Below are 20,639 nucleotides of genomic sequence, written 5' to 3' on the forward strand. Positions count from 1 at the left end.
GTCACTGTCACTGTCACAATAAATACTGGTGTTTGGCAACAGTATATGGGTTAATGTTCTGTTCTTCACAAAATGCTTCCCAAAAGCAAGGCTGGGTACTTTAAATGTTGAAGTGCTAATGCTCTCCCTAGCTTGAGTCCTGCTATAGGTATGGAAAGATGGTTTGATTTACAGACTATTGATTGAAACAGGTTTTCATTATTGTCCAGTGAGTGCACAGGCATCCTCCTCCCCAGAGAATTTTGTACCAGTCAGAAAAATGCGGATTAGCACTTCCAGTCTTTGTTCTCATGGGAACATTGGCTGGCCACGTGTGGTGTCACCATTCTTCTGCTCAGCCTTGGAACATTGCAGCCAAAACAGTATTATTAGACAGAAGTTGTTTTTAGCTCTGGCCAGAGCTGTCACAGACTGAACCTGAAGGATGCTGAACATCAGCAGTTCGTGCTGATCACAGCCTCTGCTGGACTACAAAGAAAGCTCTGTCCTTCTTTACAGTGTCACACCCAACCCCCTAAAAAAAGCAGTTTGTGAAGTAGTTGGAGCTGAAGTAGTCAGCACTCTGAGGTTTAGAATATCAAGTTTTTATGTACAAGGAAAAGAAGAGCCAGAAAATAGCTTTAACAATATTTATTGTCCTCAGGTTTGCAAGACTTCTGTTGACCTTTTTTATTTAAATATCCACATGCAGGCATTGAGTTTTCAGCATGAATTATTTTTCAACCAGATTGTTTTAATTAAATTTCAAAGTCAAAAGACAATTTCATTCTCATATTTCTCTTCAGTATACATGATTTTCACAGATGTTTAAACAGATTTAAGAGGAAAATACATTGTGATTCCTCCAATACATTTTAATTGGATTAATTCTTCAATTTTTTATGAATGAAGTCAGTTAAGTTAGTGAAAATGCAATGTCACATCTTTGGGGACCAAGGTCTGGAACCTCTCCAATAGCAAGAACAGTATTTAATTACCTTAACCTGTGACTAAATGGGTGATTGCAGTACCCTGCATGGGAGTTAATTAATGTGCATACCCTGCATAAATCGTATTCATTATGCACTGTCATTATTTAATGATATTCTACCTATTCTGGATATGTTACGATTTTTAAGACAGGGAGATATATATATATATAAAATGTTCCCTCCGTCTTTTCATTTCATTAACAAAGCTAACATAAAATTCTAACTGCAGTCAGATGACAACATTCTTAATACTCCTCCAGCAATTACTGCAGGAATAAAGAATCTAAGTTGAACACCCAAACTCCATGAGCGTTACACAGTGATTTAAACAATGAGGTAAAACATTGTACATCAGTTGTTACAGACACAAAAATATGAAGTGGAAGATCAGCTAATTACATAAGAAGTCTTTGAGGTTAAATCTCTGCACAGGATCTTAAAGATGCTGTACATTTGGGAAGATAAGGCAAGTAATTCATGTCTGTGCTGCATTACACATCTGTGTATTGCATCAGTATTCTGTTGGGTCTAGTGCTAAGATTACAACTACTTGTATAAAATTGGCACCGAAGTTGTAGAAGAACTCATTGTGATGTAACTTAACAAAACCACTGCACACTGGTAGTGGCATGTACCGAACGTGAGCGGAGCACTCGGAGCTCCCATTTTCACCTATGGTGATCAGAATTTTAAACACCTTTTTGCACCCTTTGAACCCTGAACCCATAAACTCAAACCGCTGCTGAAAATCCACATTTATCCATGTCCATAACCGTGCCCGGTGAGAACAACCCGCACGCTGCAGGAGCAGCACGGACAGGCTGCGATGACACAAGGTCTGTAATTTGCTTGTGCATTTCTCAATATTGCCAGCAGACAGGAATTTTCTAGGAACCAGTTGTGCATTCTAAATATTTCCTTCCTCCCTTTCCACGTCCTCCTCCCAGTAGGCTCTTCTGTGATTTGCTTGCATTAAAAAAGGCATTCTTGCTTATAACACTTAATTTTTTTTTCACTTTATTAGGCACAAAGCTATCCAGACCGAGATTAGATACGTGAACTATCGTATGAAGGAAATACGGAGTTATAGGGTGGTGGGGCAATGGGATGGGTCTTCCAGGAGGTGGTGGCGTCATCGCGAGAGGTGTTCAAGGTGTTCGGCGCTGGGCGATGGGGTTCGCTGGTTTATAGGGTTTATAGGGTTTATAGGAGCGCTGCCGGCGTCACCGTGGCACGGGATGTCCCCAAAGGTCCCTGCCAGGCTCCCCCCGCCTCCCGCCCTCACCCCGCGGCCGCCATGGCCGCCCCTCAGCCCCTGCAGCCCACGTGACCCCGCCGCGCGCGCGGCCGCGCCGCCGCGAGACTCTATGGCGGAGGGCGCGCGCGGGCCCGCGAGCTCTCGCGAGAGCCGCGATGGAGGCGGCGGGAGGAGGCGCCGGAGGAGGAGGAGGTGTCATGGCGGCGGCGGGCGCGGGCTCCGCCGGGGCCGCGGCGCGGGGCGGCGGCGGCTCCTCGGCCGCGTCGCGCTGGTTCTTCAGCCGCGAGCAGCTGGAGAACACGCCCTCGCGGCGCTGCGGCGTGGAGGCCGACAAGGAGCTCTCGTACCGGCAGCAGGCGGCCAACCTCATCCAAGACATGGGCCAGCGCCTCAACGTGTATCCGAGCGGGGACGGGCATGAGGGCGGCGGGGGCCGCGTGTGGAGGGGCGGCGGGAGACTTTTCCCTGGTGTGGGAGCCCTCCCGGGGACCCTTCCCGCTGCTCCGCAGCCCCGGCCGGCGCTCCCGCGGGCTGGAGCCGTGGCCTGGAGCACAGAATGGGAGGAGGAGCCTGGCGAAGCCCCCGCGCCGCGCTCTTTGTCGGCGGGCTCGGGGCTCGGGTTCCCACCTGCCCTCAGCCGCGATTGTGGCCGTGCCTGCGGCTGCGGGCACTTGGAAAGTAAATCCCGGTTGCCGTTTTGCCCTAAACGGGCTACTTCTCTTTAGCCATTCTTTAATGTGATTTATAAAAGGGGAAAAAAATCGATAGAGCAAGGCCGAACCCTCAAATCCCTTACTGGAATAGTTGGACTGGAACAAAACAAAAGGACTTGAGAGAGTGTTTCAGTGTGTGTCGCCCATTGAGGAGTTTTCGCTCCGTGGGTGACCGTGGGGAGCCTGGCGTAGGAATCTCCACATGGCCTGCGAGGCAGATGGGAGCGATACGTGTTAATATCGGTTAAGGATGTGTTAATAGTTAAGTTCTGAAGTGTCACGTCCCTTATCCATTTTCGGCTGAAGACGATGTGTTGAGAGCAGTGATTGATGAGGGAAGCGCATCGCTTTCAGTTCTTGTAGACAATTTTCATAATGTGTAGTGTTTCCTTCATTTAATCTTCCAGATCTCAGCTTACGATAAATACTGCAATTGTTTACATGCACAGGTTTTATATGCATCATTCCTTCACAAAATTTAATCGAAATGTAAGTATGATTTCATGTTTGGTAATAACATGCCCATAATTTTGGCAGTTCTGACTGAGAAGTATTACATGCAGGAGTGTGAAGTGTGATTTGTTTTTAGGAATTCGAGCTTCTTATCAATGGTTTAGAAGCAGTAATGATACTTGTTTTCAACTTTAACCAGTGGCAATTAGATTTTATCTTCTGCCGTCAAAATTAAAAAAAAAAATGGGCACCATCAGCAAGCACATTTGAGATGTGTGAAGAATACATTTAGATGTTCCAAGTGTGGCTGGTGCTTATGTGCTGAAGTTTGAAAGGCTAATGTGCAGGAACACACATTTTTCTTGGTGAAGTCAGTGGAAGTTCTGGCATGGTGTGTGTGACAATGATAATATAATTTTGTGTGTATCCATATGGATTATATAGCTGTTCCTGAAGCAGTGTAAATTCCTTTAGCTAGTTGAGTCTTAAGTGGTGTGGTAAGTCATATTGGACAGGAAAAATTTTTACATCAGGTGAGGTAAATCTTGCTTTACCTAATAACCTGGATATGTTGACTCTGAACACAGAATGTGTTGTTAAGAACAGAATTTTTCAGTAAAAATGCTAGCTGTTATTGAGGAATATTGTAACAGGTATGGAACTGGAGATAACAACTTGGAAATGTCAACTTTTTTTTTTTTTTAATGTCCAGTAGTGGATGCAATAGGTGGAAAAATAATAATTTAATAGTCTAGATGGTCTTTGGGTTTGCTTGTTTTAAGGAGGAACAGTTCATAGTGATGGTGGTTTGTCATTAAGTGTTAAGGATGAGTTTTCTTAGATCTTTTAATGACAAAATGAAGAGATTGAAACTGTGACAGATGTTAGGTCCAGGTCAGAGCACAGCTTTATCTACCAAGGGGTAGACTCTTGCAAACCTTGCACTGTCTGCAGTTGGGGCAGGTACACCGTGGGGTACAAGGAAAGCCAGCTCTTCTTTCAGTCGTGAATTTGTTTATTATTGTTGGCTGAGCAAATGGGCATTTTATTTGGTGCCTGTTTAGCTTACTTAGTACTTATTCGTTTGTAGGTACTTTTCAGAGGTGTATATAAATATTTTTCGTGCTAAGTCTGAGCCAAACTCAAATTTCCAGTGCCTTGTTACCAAAAGAGAAATGTTCATCCATACAAATTCCTCTTTCTCCCCTGCTGCTGCTGCTCTGCCCATGGAGCAGTGCCCTGGAGCTGGTGAGGCATCCCGAGTTTTTGGGACTGAGTGGTTTGATGAACTAGAGCTGCTTGGAGGGGAGAGCAGGCTCAGTGCAGAGCTGCTGTGTGTGTGTATGGAGCCACATTCCTGTTCTGTCACCTGCTGCAGGCTGCGCTGGGTTTGGGCAGCAGGGAGCTTTGCCTGCTGTGTTTGGGTTTTCCTGGGTACTGGGAAGTGGCAGTCACTTGGAGCTGGCAGCACAGCAGTGTTTGAATGTATAGACAAAAACTGTGGCTTAAGTTAAGCTATGAATCTTAAAATCCACAAGTAAGCTATGTAAGAGCAGAATTCCATGGAAACTGCAACTATTACAAGGGAGGGAAGTGTACTGTTTAATTAATTCTCAGGTAATAATGTTCAAAGTTAAAGACAAGTGAACTGCAGGTTGTACCTCAGTGATTCTTGCTGAACTCCTTTTTGTAATTCTTAATGAGCATAAGGCCAGAGAGTGGCTTTGTGCATGGGCTGATGGGCAGGAGCATTTTCTTTTTACTATTGTGTAGGGTAAAGAGGGTGTCAGTGAATGGAGTCACTTTTAAAATACTCCCAAACCATCCATTAGGTCCTCTATAAAGAAAGCAAAAGCTGAGAACTCTAATTAATAAATACTTAAATCCAATCTCCAGAGTACTTGGCAAGCTAAGGAATGTAACAGTATTCATCTGTGCAAGAAGAAAGTAACCCTTAGAAAGGAATAGTGAGGTACTGGCACTCTCAAAGGTAAGGCCTAGATAAGCTATCCTACAGCATATGCAGCACATCTCTAATATTTCTTTGTTATGTGCACGTGGGGCTGTTTATCCATGGCAGGAAGGATCTGAAAGCTGAGGCTAAAATTTAGATGGCCATTAGTCAGAGTGCCTTATGATCTTCAGCTGAAAAAATGTGGCCTGTGTTGTCTTCCTTTCTTGGTAGATTAATGTTTTTAGTCTAGTAATAAGTACTTGCACATTTATCATCATGTATAACTGCCAGGTTATAGAAATACACGTGTATGTCACATGTGTGACATGCACTGAATTGTTAACAAATAGGGCTTCTAATGGAAGCTCAGTTGCTGGATAGATGTTGCCTTAATTTTATGGGTTTTTTTCTTCAGTATAAGTTACTGCTAAACAATTTTACAGGCTTTCAGTAGTTTGAGTCATCTGCAAACAGAATTCCCAACAGTATCTTCAGTCTGTAGAGACACAGGGGTGGCATGTACCAGTTAGTGTAGTCTGGGTTCATTGGGAATGTATTCCATGTGCTGCTCTAATGGCCAAATACCCCTTTTTGTAAAGTTACTGGGAGCTAGCAAGGCACTTACGAGTTGGTCTGGATTACCTGCAGTGTAAGGTAACAGGCATTTAGGTGCACAGAAAAAAGCTCCGAGGTTCTTGACTGCCTTGCAGTCAAGGCAGGTAAAGTCCTTGCAAGGCTGCTGTGTCCCAGTGAGGGTGGAAACTTCCTTTACCAATTCTGGGAAGAATTGGAAGGCCTGACTGCTCATTCCCCTGGCTTTGCAAATGACAGGAGCTACTGTGGATCTCCTCAGCACAAATTTTTCTTTCTGTATTGCTGACCAGGGCATAGGAGCTTTGGGTGGCTGAGTATGAAGTTAGACTGTGCTAATATTGGGATGGCAGGGAGCTTGCTGGCTTTTTACAGGCAGTACTGGCTTCACCATTATACTTTAAAATAGCTTAAAAATAAAAATTCTTCTGCAAATACTGTTTCTATAGTACTTGGTGTATTAAATTGTTATTTAGCAATGAGTTCTTTTAGATGCTTATTCTCCAGTACACTGATTTGAAGAACAGAAGGGGGGGAAAATCCTTCATATGCTGGCAATGAGAGGTAAGGCATCCAAATGGTAGCTGTAGTTTTTAAATATAATCGTTAGAAATGCCGTATGGAACACCAAACAAGCAGTTGAAAATAGTCTTGATGATGTGAAGGGGTTTTTGTGACATGCAGTGGAACTTAGAGAAGGCCTACAGAAGGCTGCATGAGGAATTCTTTTCCTTCAAGTGAGACATAGGTGAGTTGTGTGGAGGGTGTTTTGTTCCCAGTCCTTCTGCATTCCCTTCCTTGTGCCTTGTCCAAATCACAGTATTAAACAGTTGACTTTGCAGTTTTGCAAAGTTCTTGAAACTTTCATAATACACTTCAAGCTCTAGTGAGGCTGTTTTGGGTACTTCAGTTCTGGTTTTAATATTGCAATTTAACATATTTGCTGTTTTTGTTCAATGTGAGCTCCTGGTTATAATAAAAAAATTCCTCACAGCTCTTGGAGTTCAAACTTGAAAACACTCTCAGACTAGAAGCACTTAATGTCTCAGGCTAAACTATATCAAATCTAAAAACATACTAATATTGGCATTAGAAAGGAGAGCTCAGAAAACCACATGCATACTGCTGCTGTGTTCTGAGACTTTTCTGAATGCCTTTGTCTTTACACTGTCTTGTACTTTTTAGGTGAAAAAGGACTTGTGCCACAGTTTCCAATGGAATTTGCTGTATGATGCTTTTGGATTGTGTTAACAAGGCTCTTATGTTTTTTCCTCTTTCTGTGGGACATGATTTTCTCAGCTAGTAATAAAGTGGGGTTTAATGTCATATACCACATGTGTTCCGAAAATTTCTCGAAGTCTTTAAGACTATTTTTGGTGCATAGTATATAATTACTCTAGATTATTTTGGTTGGTATCAAATTAAGATATTTATATATAAGAAATGTATCATTGCTTTGTCAAGTATGTTTCTTTATTTTTGGTTTTTCTACTTTGCTTGGGTTTTTTGCCATTTTTGGTAATTGGAAATGAATGAAAGCATTTGAGTAACTTTGCCAGTTATACACTTAGCAGGGTGTGTTCACTGAACATTTGTGCCAAGTCTGGAATTTTACTAGGATGTCTATTTTTCTGAATCAATACCAAGGGAGCTAAAAATAATGGCCTGCTCCAAACTGGGAGTGAGAATGCTTGTCCTAGATAAGACAAAGACCTGCAATTCTTTGGCCAGAAGCCAACACTTCTTTTTGAAGGAAATAGTTAATTGGGCTGCACATAGATTTCTGATGAACCAGAGTTAAATGAAACTTAATCAGCTTGACTTAATTAGCCTCCAGAGCTGTGTTTTGTGTAAGGTGGTGGAGATCAGGAGTTGTGGGGAGATTGAAGTCAGCCTGATGGGGCTTTTTTGGAAGGAAGCAGAACTTTGGTGCAGTCAGACACACAGTAACAGCGAGGGAGAATTTGCTGATGGACAGGCATTGGTGACTTGGTTCAAATAAAGCTCTGTGAAATGGAAATGTTTTCAGCCATGGCAGCTGTTGAAAATTGAGTTCTGTGAAATACATTTATGAGATATGTGTGTGGTGGGTTATGCCTGTGTGTGCTGCCTGACATCATCTGAGTTTTCTGCCACTTCAGAGCTGTTGGTACTCTCACTTTCTGAACTCCAGAAAGTATTTCCATCGCACTGACTGTTCAAAAGTTTTATCTCCCAGTGTGAGACACATTTCAAGTAGTGTATCCCTGGCAAAGGAAATTCCTTCCAGAATTTCAAATCATTACTTCAAGCCAAGGGGATGGGAACTTCTGCAGAATCATTAGAAGTATTAAATGACAGTACTAACATGGCCTTGTTCAGCAACACTTCACTTGGGGTTTTTATTTCATTTGTTCATCAGGCTTAGGTTACAGGAGTCTTAAAAGAAAAGAGGGGTTCTTGTCTCCCTTGTAAAAGACTTTTCTCCCTGTGGCTTGCTTTGGGTGGTTGGTTTTTATAGACTGGGATTTTTGCTAGATTTTTCATGGCGCACTTCTGCACATTATAGGGTATTTTCTTACCAGGGCGTCAATTTTCAAGTCTGCCAACTTTAAATTTTACTTAAGATCCAAGCAGACATTTCAAAGTGATGTAAGCATGCAAAAGTTGCATACATTTGAAAGCTTCTGAAATTTAATCCCTTAAATGTTGAATTAGTTTCTTGCCATTTTGCATATATTGTAAATTTTTATACCAAATGTTTCATTTTGGCATAAAAAAGGGCTGCTTACTGCCAAAAAATACAAATCTGACTTTAGGGGGGGCTATGCCTCCTATTTAGCCTGGTTCTATTTGGGCACTGAATGAGAAATCCAATCCGTGTACTACTTGCACCATGCATTAATTAAATACTCAGCAAGCAGCTATTTCAGTCTCTGAATAAATGCCTTATACTTCATTTTACCCATTTTAATCAGCTTATGTCTAGATGATTTCTAGTACCATTTGAATTCCTGGGTAACATGGGCAGCTTTGCATGCACAGAGAACCTGATTGATCAGTGATTTGTGGTTTGCTGTGTTCTGTCTGCACACATCAATCACTCTAGCTGGCAACAGCACCAAAATTCTACTTCACTGCTGACTCCTAGGTGATACTGAGCTGCCACCTTATGACACCTGGAATTTGATGTGAATTTTCATCTTTAAATGTAATGTGTAGTCTTTACTAACATTTGATATAACTGGTGTTTTACAAATCCTTATGCTTTGTTCTCCAGATACTGCCGGGCATATAGTAGAGTTTCTAAGAATATATGTGTATATATAGAGTAAAGTTTCTTTTACCCATAGAGCCTGTTATAACAGGCTGTTTTTGTTAAAGTTCTCTGCAAAGTTCCTCACTCTTTGGGAGAATTAAATGCTAGCAGAACTTTTGAGCAGCTGTTTTACCAAAGAGATGGTGTAATGACTTGCTCTGCGCAAGAAATTGGATGAACTTTCTCACAAAGTATATTTAACTTGAAACAGCCTGTTCTACTCTGACTAAGTCTTCTGGGCCAAAATATTTTTTTATGTTGAACTAGAATTAGTTTGACCTCAGACATCTTACTCACAAATGTAATTTAACATTATGCTACTCCTGTGCTGCTGAGGGGATTGCATGAGTTACAAAATAAAACAGGAGTAGTTATATTTTTGTTGCCTTGCATGACTTCAAAACTGGAAAAAAAAAGCCACAAATCCAACTTCTTAAACCTTTTCTATGCTGGTTTAGAGTCCATAAAAATTGAAGTCCTGCTTGTAAAAAGTTTAAAAATGCACCTTTTTCTTCTCCAGATAATGTCTCCCACGGCATTGTTTTTGGCTGCAAAAGTGGAAGAACAGCCTCGGAAACTTGAACATGTTATTAAAGTAGCAAATGCCTGTCTTCATCCTCAAGAGCCACAACTGGATACAAAGAGTGATGTAGGTGGAAGTTATGGTTTCAAAGATACGTGGTTTGAAAGATGACATTGCGTGTAATGATTTGTTACATTGTCTTGCTGGTTTATTGCTGTCTGCAGCCTAGAAAAAAAAGGGCTTTGTTTTTACATCATTTAAGTCTTTCTATTACTTAATGCAGTTTCTTAAAGACTCACTTATTTGTTATGAAACTTGAAAAGATTGCTCCATGTTGAAATTCTTACGGCGCCCACCTGGCCTCCCAGAAATGCTTTGCTGGAATAGATTATTTGAAATCCAGACTTGAGTTAATCCTCCTGTGAAAGGCAGGCAGGTGGAACTGAATTTGTAGCAGTGCCTGTGCTGGTGGAAGAATGTAACCCCTGTGTGAGGTGCTGTGTCCTGGCAGTGCTCACTGCCCTGTGCTGCTGCTGCTGCATCAGAGGCAGTGTGGGAATGAAGTCTGAGGGAATGGATTGCTGTCTTCACCTGTCTGCTTGTTCGTTTCAGGCATACCTTCAGCAGGCCCAAGAGCTGGTTATACTTGAAACAATAATGCTTCAGACTTTAGGTATGTCTTTGGAAACACCTCCTGTGCAGCCAACTTGCCATGAAGAGCTAGTGGGAGCCAAATACTGGATTTTTGATGTGCTGTTGTACACTAGAATTTAACTGTTTTCCTGTAAAACTTCTCACCTGTGAACTTAGTTTGGTGTTAGCAGTTCTGCTGTGTTCACTGTGGAGAAGAAAGGTGTGTCTGTACTTGTGAAGGAGATGTTTCTGACAGTTTGAGTTAGGAATGTGTAGGCTTCCAAATAGCTTTTACTCCAAGTAGTAATTACACTGACATTTCTTCCCATAAGGTAAGGTGGTGTAGGAGGCTGGCTGTGTGTGTCCTGAAGCAGTTGGGAAGAGCTCTGTACCCAATGCTCTTCCCCACTCTGACTTTCAGTAGAAGAACATTATGTAATTGAGTAGGTGCTGACTGAACAACACAAGTTGTAGTGTAACCACTTAATGAATTCAGATTACTCCAAAATTTGAAGTGGAATGTTCTGTCAAGACACTGCTCTGACTAAATTACCATAGAGACAATGACAGCCCGAGGCCTGAGAACACTGGCTTGCTCAGATATTCTTAAATACCACTTAGGGTATTAAAAAAAATAGGTCACAGTAGTGACCTAATTCTTAAAACAGTGTCATAAACCGAGAAGGGTTTCTTAAGTCAATAATCTACAAATTGACTTAATTTCTAATGTCATACATGCAACATGTTTAAGTGCTAGAAATCAAATAATAGAAGTACATTGTGTTTGCAGTACAGTTTTTACTGACTTATTAACTTGCTAGAAATTGTTCAGATATATTCAGCTTTAAAAAGATAGTAATTTCCCAGGTTATGTGTGTACAGCATTTGAAATTACTGGAGGAATATTTTAGTAACAGATTACAAAGTGGCTTTACCATCTGCCATTCAAAAGTATGAAAAGGAAAAGAATAAAAGGCACTAAAATAGTGTTATTTACTCTGTAGTGCAAAGGTTTAGCAAGTATATGAAGTCTGTGGGGGAATGTAAGGGGTTTGCTTTTTATTTTACAGATGCAAATGTATAATTCTAAAATGTCTTTGTAACTCCTCAGGTTTTGAGATTACCATTGAACATCCACACACAGATGTTGTGAAATGTACACAGTTAGTGAGAGGTCAGTGACTTTTAACCACTTCTGTAAGTCCTTTTCTACCTTTCCAGTAAAATTTGAAAGTAATGTTATATTTTTCACCAACTATGTTATCCAAAGAGTATATTTAAAATTAAACATTAAAAGTTTAATCTTAACCTTTAGAGATTCATAACGAGTCCAGTCCTCTGTCCTTCTTTTTTTTTTGTTTTCTTATTAGTTTTGATTTTAATAGTACCTGTTCCCTGTGTTCTGGAATGACAGAAGCAGTTGCAGACTGATTGGGCAGATCCATAGTATCCTTCTGAGCTGATGATTTTCACTCTGAAGTAGTTTTGCCCATGGATTAGCCAGTTTTGCTGGCTAATGGCAGCTTTTTGTCTTAGCAGATTTTTTCAGGTAATGGGCTGCGGGATAAAGAGAGTGTATAGCAAGTCTGCTGTCATATGCAAATAGGTGTGACTAATTGTTTTTCTGCAGTGAGTCCTTACTTGTTTTGGATGGTAGCAAAAACCCCCAAGCCTTTAGCTGAACATATCCTGTGGCTTGTATGCAGCTCATTCATGTGTCTGGCTAGAAAACCTGGGTTTTTCTCTGTATTTTTGGTGGCATTTTGGCACATTTAATTCTTGAATTGGTTTCTTTTGAAGCTTTAAAAAAAGATTAAAACACCCTCTTATAGGATGAAAAAATTAGGGATCAGTTGTAGAAGCAGCTAAAATAAGCTTTTCACTTTAATTATGTTTCTTAAGTAAGAAGTGTTTTGAAAAGATCAGACCATGGTTGTTAGTCTCTAATCATTAGCTGGTTTTGCTGTGAAAAAGGCATTAAAGTGCTTTGAAGTTTTTGGTGTTTTTTCTTCTCCCTCTATAAAATATATGAAAGTTAGGCACAGCCTAATCCTGTTAACTAGATTTAGTTTGTAGTAACTCTGGGATTAATGGTGTCTTTTAAGGAAATGTGTCTCTTATTTGCTGTAGCTTCCTGGTGTCTTGTCTTTGGACACTGAGTAGGGCTGGTGCTGTAACTTATTTGCATATAAAGTAGTTCTATTGCTATAAGATCATATAAGTAGTATGTATATATATACATATAAGATTATATAAGTAGTTTTATTGCTATAAGATAACGATTCTCTGCCCAGATGTGGTTGTGACTCGGTGCATGAGTGCAGTTGCACCTGAAGTCTCAGCAGTCTGCACCAGCTGCTCTGTAGGGTTTTGGTTTTTCTCAGTTGTTGGTCACTGTCAATGTGAGCACATTTCACTGTCCTGGGGAGCCCCCGTGCTTGTTTGGTGTGTGAGGCTGTGGGGAGGGTGGGGGCAGTGTTGTACTGCCTCAGGATTTGCACATCAGTGTGTCACTCAAGCCTACAAGCACACTGCTACACAAACTGCATTTCCTTTCATCAAGGGTAGATACCACTCCTAAGGCAGTTCAGCTTTTCCCTTTGTGTTTTTTAAGCTAATTTTTTTGTACTTACAAAATTCACACTTTGAAGATACTATGAATTTTTTAGTTTGACATCTTTAAACTAGTACTTAATGTCAGCAGACTTGAAAAAAAACTTCAGAGTTTAAAGTGATATCAAGTCTGGAAATGTGAAGACTTCAGTGAGGGCTGCAGATGTGTGTAGCTCAAGGAGTGGTGCACAGTGAGTGTAATGTCTCTGATGTTTGAAAACCTGCTCGAGGAAGGAGGTGTGCTCCTCAGTGTGTGTGTATGGAATCCTGGGCAGCAAGTATCCCTAGGAGTGGTGTAGAAGGGGAACACAAGATCTGAGTACCTCATATTAAATAAGAAAAAGGAAACTAATTAATTCATTTCAAACATCAGGCTTGAAGTGTGAAGTCATCTGTGTAAGTCAAGCAAGGACAGAATAGCTGCCATGGAACATTGGTTTTGTGTGTTGAGAGGACAAAGAGATGGGCTGTGGGCACAGTGATTGTCTTCAAAGACACAGTGCTAGTTTAGCTTTCTGTCCCTGAACATTTATTCATTGGACACTGTGGGTTTGCAATGTCAGTAGATGCAACACTCAGATATCTCAGTCCTGAAGCTTTCAAAATATACCTAGCTAGGATTTGTCAGTGTTAAACCCTTGGTGCTAAAGGAATTGACTGAGAGGTTAAAGAAATCCAAGGTTACTTCATCCAGTTCTGGTAACATCATCGTGGACAAAAAGCACCATTTCAGAAGGCAGAGATAACCTTTTTGAATAAAGATGATTAATTTATCCTGTTAACCAAGCCTGTTGTGATTAAAACCTCCAACTGCATATTTGGAGAGAAGAGGAATGGGGGAATGTAATATCTGACTGAGTATCAAAAAAGAGGCAGCAAAGTTAGATGGGGTCTGCAGTGTGCTCAGGATTTGGCTCAGGGTCTGTGCACTGCGTTGTCAGGTGGTGAGAAGGGGCCCTGTGGCTGACTAAGCTGCAGTGCCTCAGGGGGTGGCTGATTCTCTCCACCACTTTTTGCTGTCTTGCATCCAGCGTAATTTGTTTTATGCAGTCACTGTAACCTGTTATTAAGCTGTAAGCTATCCCCTTTTAAAAACAAAACGAAAGCATAAAGACCCAGGCTGTGTTGCTGATGCTCAGAGAACTCAGCCAAGTCCTTTGTCAGAAGACTGTCTAGTGTGGCAGTGGCACACCAGAATCAATTGCTGAAAGCCGAAGATGAACTGGTGAGTGCGAATTGGTGCAAATAAATAGAATTGCTTCAGCATACAACTAAAGAAAAAAGAAATTCTTCTCTAAGAGTGAGAGCCTTTTTGGAGGTGTTATTAGACAACACAGATCCTTGCAGAGAAGGGGTGACTGGATGGATAAATAATGATTCATGATGTTCAGGCATACAGTATCTAGTTACTCCTTCTGGTCTTCAGAGACTCATGGGTTAATGAAATTGTTCCATCTTTGCAGTTTGGTCAGTATAGCAGACAAGGAGAATGGTGTGGGCTTAGTATTTTTTCTGCACCATTCTTCCTCAGTGTCAAGAGACTGAGAAGAGGAGACAGGACCATCATTCCTTAGGATCCCACAGGTCCAAGGAATCTGAAGGCAGTGGATATGTGAGGGCCTCTCAGCAAGCCTCAGTGCCCATTCCAAGAATGCTCCAGTAGTGAAGAGAAGAAAGGAAAAAAGAAAAGGGAAAAGAAACCCCACCGAAACACCAAAAACTGTTCTGGTTTTGAACCTTGCTGCCTTCAACACTGGCTGAATGACCAGCAGTGAAACTGTCCTGGTGCCAAGACTGTGGCATGGTCCTTTTACACTCTGGTGCAAAATCAGTCTGTTCTCAGCGTGCTGCTGGTGAAACTTGGAATCTGTATCCTCATCTCCATCTTGGAAGTCTTCAGTCACTCTCTGTATTGGAACACAAGCTTTTGGGATTGAAGATGAGATCTCAAGGATTTCTAGGATTGTTCTTGCTACTCTGCAGGTTATCAGGTATCTTGAGCACCCATGATCCTTACTAATCTTTTGTGGAAATTGCACTGTCAAATCCTTCAAATATCCCATAGTGTCTGTGTGCAGATGCCATTGCTTAAATCAGGCTGAGAAAGACAGTCAGCAGAAGAGGATGTGAAAATGCATCAGTTTTTTCAGAGGCTATTCTCATAAGAAAATTTAAATCTCCGTAGTGTGGAAAAATGTGGAACACCAGCTGCGCTCCAGGCGGCCTTCCCGTCCTGAACTTTCACCTCAGGCTTTTATGGGCCTATTCCCAAGCGTTAAATACTTCCAAGAGAGTAAAGCCACCGGGACTGCTCTGAATGCCAGCACCACGGCCTCCTCCAGCCCTTTCCAGATACAGCAGGCACCCTCCAGCATCCTCTGTTCAGAGCCTGGGGCTTTTTGCTTTTGCCAGAAGAACTTCAGCAAGCTTCTCTCTTCTGATGCTGAGTGGCTTATCTGCAATCTCCTCTTTCTGAGGGATGCTCACACATTGTCAAGGTGCAGGCATAGCCACTTACCAGCTCCTAATGGGCACTTGGCAGTCACATTTTCATGAGCATCCCAAGATCCAAGATAAGCCGTGTTGGAGAAAAGACTCAGGTATCTTGGAAGTGCAAGCGGTTGAATTGTGTGGCTGTGCCCAGTAAAAAGCATTTTGGTTTCCAGTTTCTTGGAGACAGCCTTTCAGAAGGTGTGTCAGACAGCAAGTCCTGTTTCAAAATATTGATGAATATTTCACTAATCCCTGTCTTGTGGCTGCTTCTGCAGAGAGACAGGATGGGTGTTTTAAATCACTCCTGAATGTGAAAATCTGAAACTGGTCATTCATGGCTGGTGTCGTAGCCATCGGTCCTGCAGCTCGTGAGTTACAAGAGCAGCTCTGCTGGCTTGTTTTACTTAGCCCCTGCTTCAAGATAATTTGAATTTTGGAGATTCACTTTCCACCACTGTAATGGGAATAAAACACCAAAATATAGGAACCAAAATCCATTAGATTTCATTTCCCTGATGGATTCTGCTAAACCAAAGCTGCCTTACATAGAAGAGTTTGGGACGCTTATTTTCAGTTGTGCTTTGTGTTATCAAAGGCTTTAGTTGTGAGCTGAAATTTCTTGCTGGTTTTGGCAATGATTATTATTTAGCTGTAAATAAGTTGAAACACAATCATACTACTTGTAGTATAGGTAAGGTATTTAGCACAATAATTTTTGATTGAGGCTAAAGCGTGTATTTCAAGATGTGATTCTTTTCTTCCAGGTATGTGTTTTGATTTACTCATCTTTCAAGCTGATGTTAAATAGAAGTTTTGTGGCATCTGCTTTTCTTCCTTGTTCAAAAGGGACATTTCAGTGAGAGTAGAGATGCTTCTTGGCCTTGCTCTCTTGATTCAAACATGTAACTTTACAGAGTATATAAATCATTGAAGATCCTTTAGGCATTGCCTTGATGAAAAATGAAGAGCAAGACATCCATTTCAGTCTTACTCAACCATTGTGTATATTTATTTGTTATGACAGTCTCATTTCACTTTTTTCTCTCTTTTTTTGGTAATTCCACCTTTTTTTTTCAATGGGAGGGAGAGGTTGAGCTCCTTGGTTTCCTGGCATGCAATTACCATTACAGTGTGCAAACTAAATATTATAGCATAACACATTGTCAGTTCACCTTCTGATTATTATGGATTAGTAGAATTTGTGTGTTAGGAACAGCTCCTGTTACCTTGCAACTTCCAAATTCTCCTCACATCCTGGCACGCCCAGCTGTGTAGCATAAAGACAAATCTGAATTTTATTCCTTGGCAATTATTAGAAGTTGAGTTAAATCACATTTTAATATGCCTTTTAAAAACTAAATTTTAAAAGCCACTGCAGTATTTCTCAAACTTTATAGAGACATTATTAAAATAAAAGTTTAACAGTATTCCCTTTGACATAAAATTCAACACTACGCTTTCTGCAGGTAGCACTGATTTCAAGTGATAGTGTCAAAGTAAGAATTCAATGAAGGCTGCATTCACTCTGCTGTTAAACCCCTTGTGCCCAGCTATTCCATTAAATGCACGTTACAGTAAGTTCTCTTACCCGAGTGAGGAGCATTGGGGTGTCCCTCTAGGGGTCAGCACTCTGTGGCTCTAACAGCCCAAGACAGTCTTTCATTTCTGGCATGTTGCAGTTCTGTGATTTGTTGATTTGTTTCGGTATTTTTTTCCTGACTAACTCAAATCAATTTGTCTGTTTCCTATCCAAGCTTTGCTATAGGTTTAACAAATATGGAGCAAAATGTTATGACTACAGTGCTCTTAAATCAGAAGGAGCAGAAAAATGAATTTTGTTTCCACGTAGCTTGGGGGCTTGCTGTGTTTCAGGGCTTTGGGAGAGAGAGGTGGCAGTTTCTGGGGAGGTGGGAGGGTGTGCTGCCATGCCCTGTGCAGCAGCAGGAGCAGCACTGTGCCGTGGATTGCCTGCTGCCCTGCAGCTCCAGCAGGATCCCCTGCAGGGAGGTGGGGCAGCAGCACTCCCAGAGGAGAGTGCTCCCCTCTGGGAGCTGTGCAGGGAGGGGGCACTGAAGGGAATGGCAGGGCCAGCTCCAGAACTGGCTGTGTCTCAGTCTCCTGTGTCTCACAAAAGATTATTTTAAAGGCTAGCTGGCTAAAGCCAGATCAGTACTTTAGAAATACCCAGCAGTGATTTTTGGAAGGTAAAACTGCTTGAATTTTGGAACGAACCCACCAAGTTAGTGCAGATCTTTAATCTCTCTGTTTTTCTTTTCTTACAGCAAGCAAGGATTTGGCACAGACATCCTATTTCATGGCTACCAACAGGTTGTTATCCTGAACCTCTTTGTTGCACTGTTGTAGCACACTATAGCTTCCTTTACTGCAGGGCCCCCTGATGTGCCTTGCCCTTGTTGCAGTGGGGGACTGGGCCACCTCCAGTGGTGGTACCTCCCCGCCTGCAGTGCGGTGTATTGGACAAGGGCTGACGGCACAAAGGGCTTAAATGCACAATGAGAAGTGTAGTGGTGCTTTCTGATGACTTTTTCTCGATTGTGAGTGCATAAGTCTAAAATTGGTAGCCTGAATAGCAGCTAAAGATTACAGAGAGATAAACTTAACCTAGAAATCCGAGCATCTTGGTAAGTACAAAACTATTTTTAGTTTACACTTGTAGTTAATGGCAGTTTTCTCTTAACTTTAAGTATATTGATTCAGTCTTAACTTACAAAATTCTAGTGGGCCTAAGATATTTTCAACTAGCTAATTTCTCTTTTAAGATAGACTAGTACTAGCCCAATGTTATATCTTTTAGAAACAGCTCTTTAATCTTAATATATAGTTTTAAAACTTAACTACTTAGATAAATTTATAGTTCTAGGATTTCAAGTGGGTGTTTTGTAGACATAGCCTGTCATAGAAAGAATTAGAGAGCAGACTTTAATCTTGATTTCTTGATTACTTCAATTTGCCTCTTGCAAAACTACTTTTACCTTTATTTAAAAGGATTACATTATGTGTAGATACAGTTTTTAAACAGTATCTGCTAGTTATTAGAACTGTTCAAAATAAATAAATAAATCCTGGTGGTTCCGTGATGGGCAAGATTCTGTACTTAAGCAGCTGTTAAGAGAAGTTTTGCTAAAGCAGTGAATGTGTCTGTGGTGCTGAAGCTGAGACAAGGTCACAAATGTCACAAATCCAGGCCTGGTGAAAGCAAAGCCCACAAATAACTCACCTGGCTGCTGTGGAACTGCTGGGGACCTTCTGATTGTCTCAGTCAGAGACTGCACAATCAGCTCTGTGCATCCTCCTGCAGGATTTTAATTCACCATATTATATTGCCCTTTTTAGTACTTAAGTACAGTAGAATAGTTGGTACATTTATTTACTGTTCATCAGGCTTTTGGTAGCAAAAACAAACTTTTCTACCAGCTAAATGCCCTGCCTTTTGTTTTCCCAGGGCAGTAAGATATCTTATGAACTTATTCAAGAAAATGTTTAATTGCTGTTGATTGACAAGCTGTCTCATTCTGTATGTTAATGGTTGATTTCTTTGGGTTTTCTGTTTTACATGTTTGGTTTCCTTTGGCTCTTCATTACGAAATTTGTGCAACAGCCTTCACCTTACCACGTTCTGTCTTCAGTACAAGCCCACAGTGATAGCATGTGTGTGCATTCACTTGGCCTGCAAATGGTCCAACTGGGAGATTCCAGTGTCAACAGATGGGAAACACTGGTGGGAATATGTAGATCCCTCAGTTACTCTAGAGCTACTAGATGGTAAGTCATGCTGCTTTCTCATTTTGAAATCCAAGGGTTCATTCGTGTGAGGATGGGGCACAGTACGTAGTGAGAGCTTTCAGCTGAAATTAACTCTCGTGCTGTATCTTCAGTGAAAGAAAGGGACAGGAGTGGGGAGAACTTCACAAGACAAGCTTGGTTTGGCTGTTGGCTGGGGTGTCCACATACTTTGGCAGGTGCAGAACAGAATCCTGCTTTTAAAAGCGTTTCAGAACCAAGACAGAGATGGAAATTTGTCAGTGCGAATTCATGCAGCCCTGATGGTTTCAGGTACCTCGGTGTTGTTTCAGTGACAGTGTTCAGAAGGCTGCACATACAATTGCCATGTTTAGGAAGGCAGTTCTGCGTTAACAGTTTGGTGTAGCTTGTGGGATCTCAGACTCTGGTAAGAAAGCATTTGCCTAGAACACCCTACACCTGGGAGTTTACTGTCTTGTAAGATAGCATTTACTGCAGTGGAGGCTGGATGTAAGGGCCAGATGTGGTGCTGTAGTGGAGGTGGGAGCTCCTGGGGCCTTCAGATCTGTGTGTTGGATTGTGTTGGTCCTGGAGTGAAACATTTGTCTCCCAGTAGTGGTGGAGATCTCCAGGCTTCAGCACTGACTCTGTGCCTGCTGCTTTCCTCTGCAGAGCTGTTCTTTCCTAATGCACTCTGGGGAGGTAGGGTTTGAAAGTGAGAAATTGAGTAGATGTCACATGAAGCACGGAACTAGAGTGAGCTTCAGAGTGCAGGTTCAAACATCTCTGTCTTACTGGGCTCCTTTAAGCTGTAGCTGCAGTTCCAAACACCGCCCTGCTTCCTTCCCACCTGGCTGTGGGTTTGTGGCTTTGGTAAACATGCATTGTTTGATTTGTGAAACCCCCAAGGGAACGCTGCAAGCTCCTTGTGAGCATCACTTCATCCTTCAGGCATTTCGGGAGCTGGGGTGTTTAATAGACACTTGGGAGCAGCTTAGGTTATAACTTACTTGTGGAATTCTGGAGAAGCTGGTTCTTCCAGACCTGTAAAAGAAATACTTTTGCATTCAAATTCTGACTGTACCCAGTTATTTTTAGCTTATGACTAGAATTAAGTCTCAGTGAAAAGTATTTTTATTTGCAGCTGATAAGCATGGAGACGTGTGTTTTCCTGTGGGCATACTAATTGTAAGGATCTTTGTTTTATTAACACAGCCAGCTGCTCCACCTTGAACACAAATGATTTCAAAGCTGTTGTTAAAAACAGAGTCTTTCCAAGGGTCTGATGGCTGTGGTTTGTACAGAGTTCATATTGTTTGAAACAGTGACTTAGAAATTTATACTTTAAAGGAAACTTAACTCCATACTCCAGAAAAT

At 41.5% G+C, this 20,639-nt stretch overlaps 1 protein-coding gene across 7 annotated transcripts in view; it reads left to right on the forward strand.

The window, feature by feature from the left end:
- The first annotated feature begins 2,304 nt into the window (after positions 1-2,304).
- CCNT2 (cyclin T2) overlaps positions 2,305-20,639 on the forward strand; it is a 26,975-nt gene continuing 8,640 nt past the window's right edge. For 2 of the 7 annotated variants that reach the window (XR_010080841.1, XM_063400966.1), the window contains exons 1-7: positions 2,358-2,626; positions 3,350-3,431; positions 9,759-9,887; positions 10,374-10,434; positions 11,506-11,568; positions 17,783-17,828; positions 19,120-19,283. Coding sequence is in view for 5 of the 7 variants with exons in the window: in XM_063400966.1 (XP_063257036.1) it covers positions 2,385-2,626; positions 3,350-3,431; positions 9,759-9,887; positions 10,374-10,434; positions 11,506-11,568; positions 17,783-17,828; positions 19,120-19,283 (787 nt within the window). In the remaining 2 variants the exon portion in view is untranslated. Of the gene's footprint in view, positions 2,627-3,349; positions 3,432-9,758; positions 9,888-10,373; positions 10,435-11,505; positions 11,569-11,625; positions 14,999-17,782; positions 18,143-19,119; positions 19,284-20,639 lie in introns of those variants that run through there. The other 5 variants (XR_010080842.1, XM_063400967.1, XM_063400965.1 and 2 more) reach the window with 5 other exon arrangements.

This window comes from Prinia subflava, chromosome 6 (assembly GCF_021018805.1).
Source record: "Prinia subflava isolate CZ2003 ecotype Zambia chromosome 6, Cam_Psub_1.2, whole genome shotgun sequence".
NCBI lineage: Eukaryota > Metazoa > Chordata > Aves > Passeriformes > Cisticolidae > Prinia > Prinia subflava.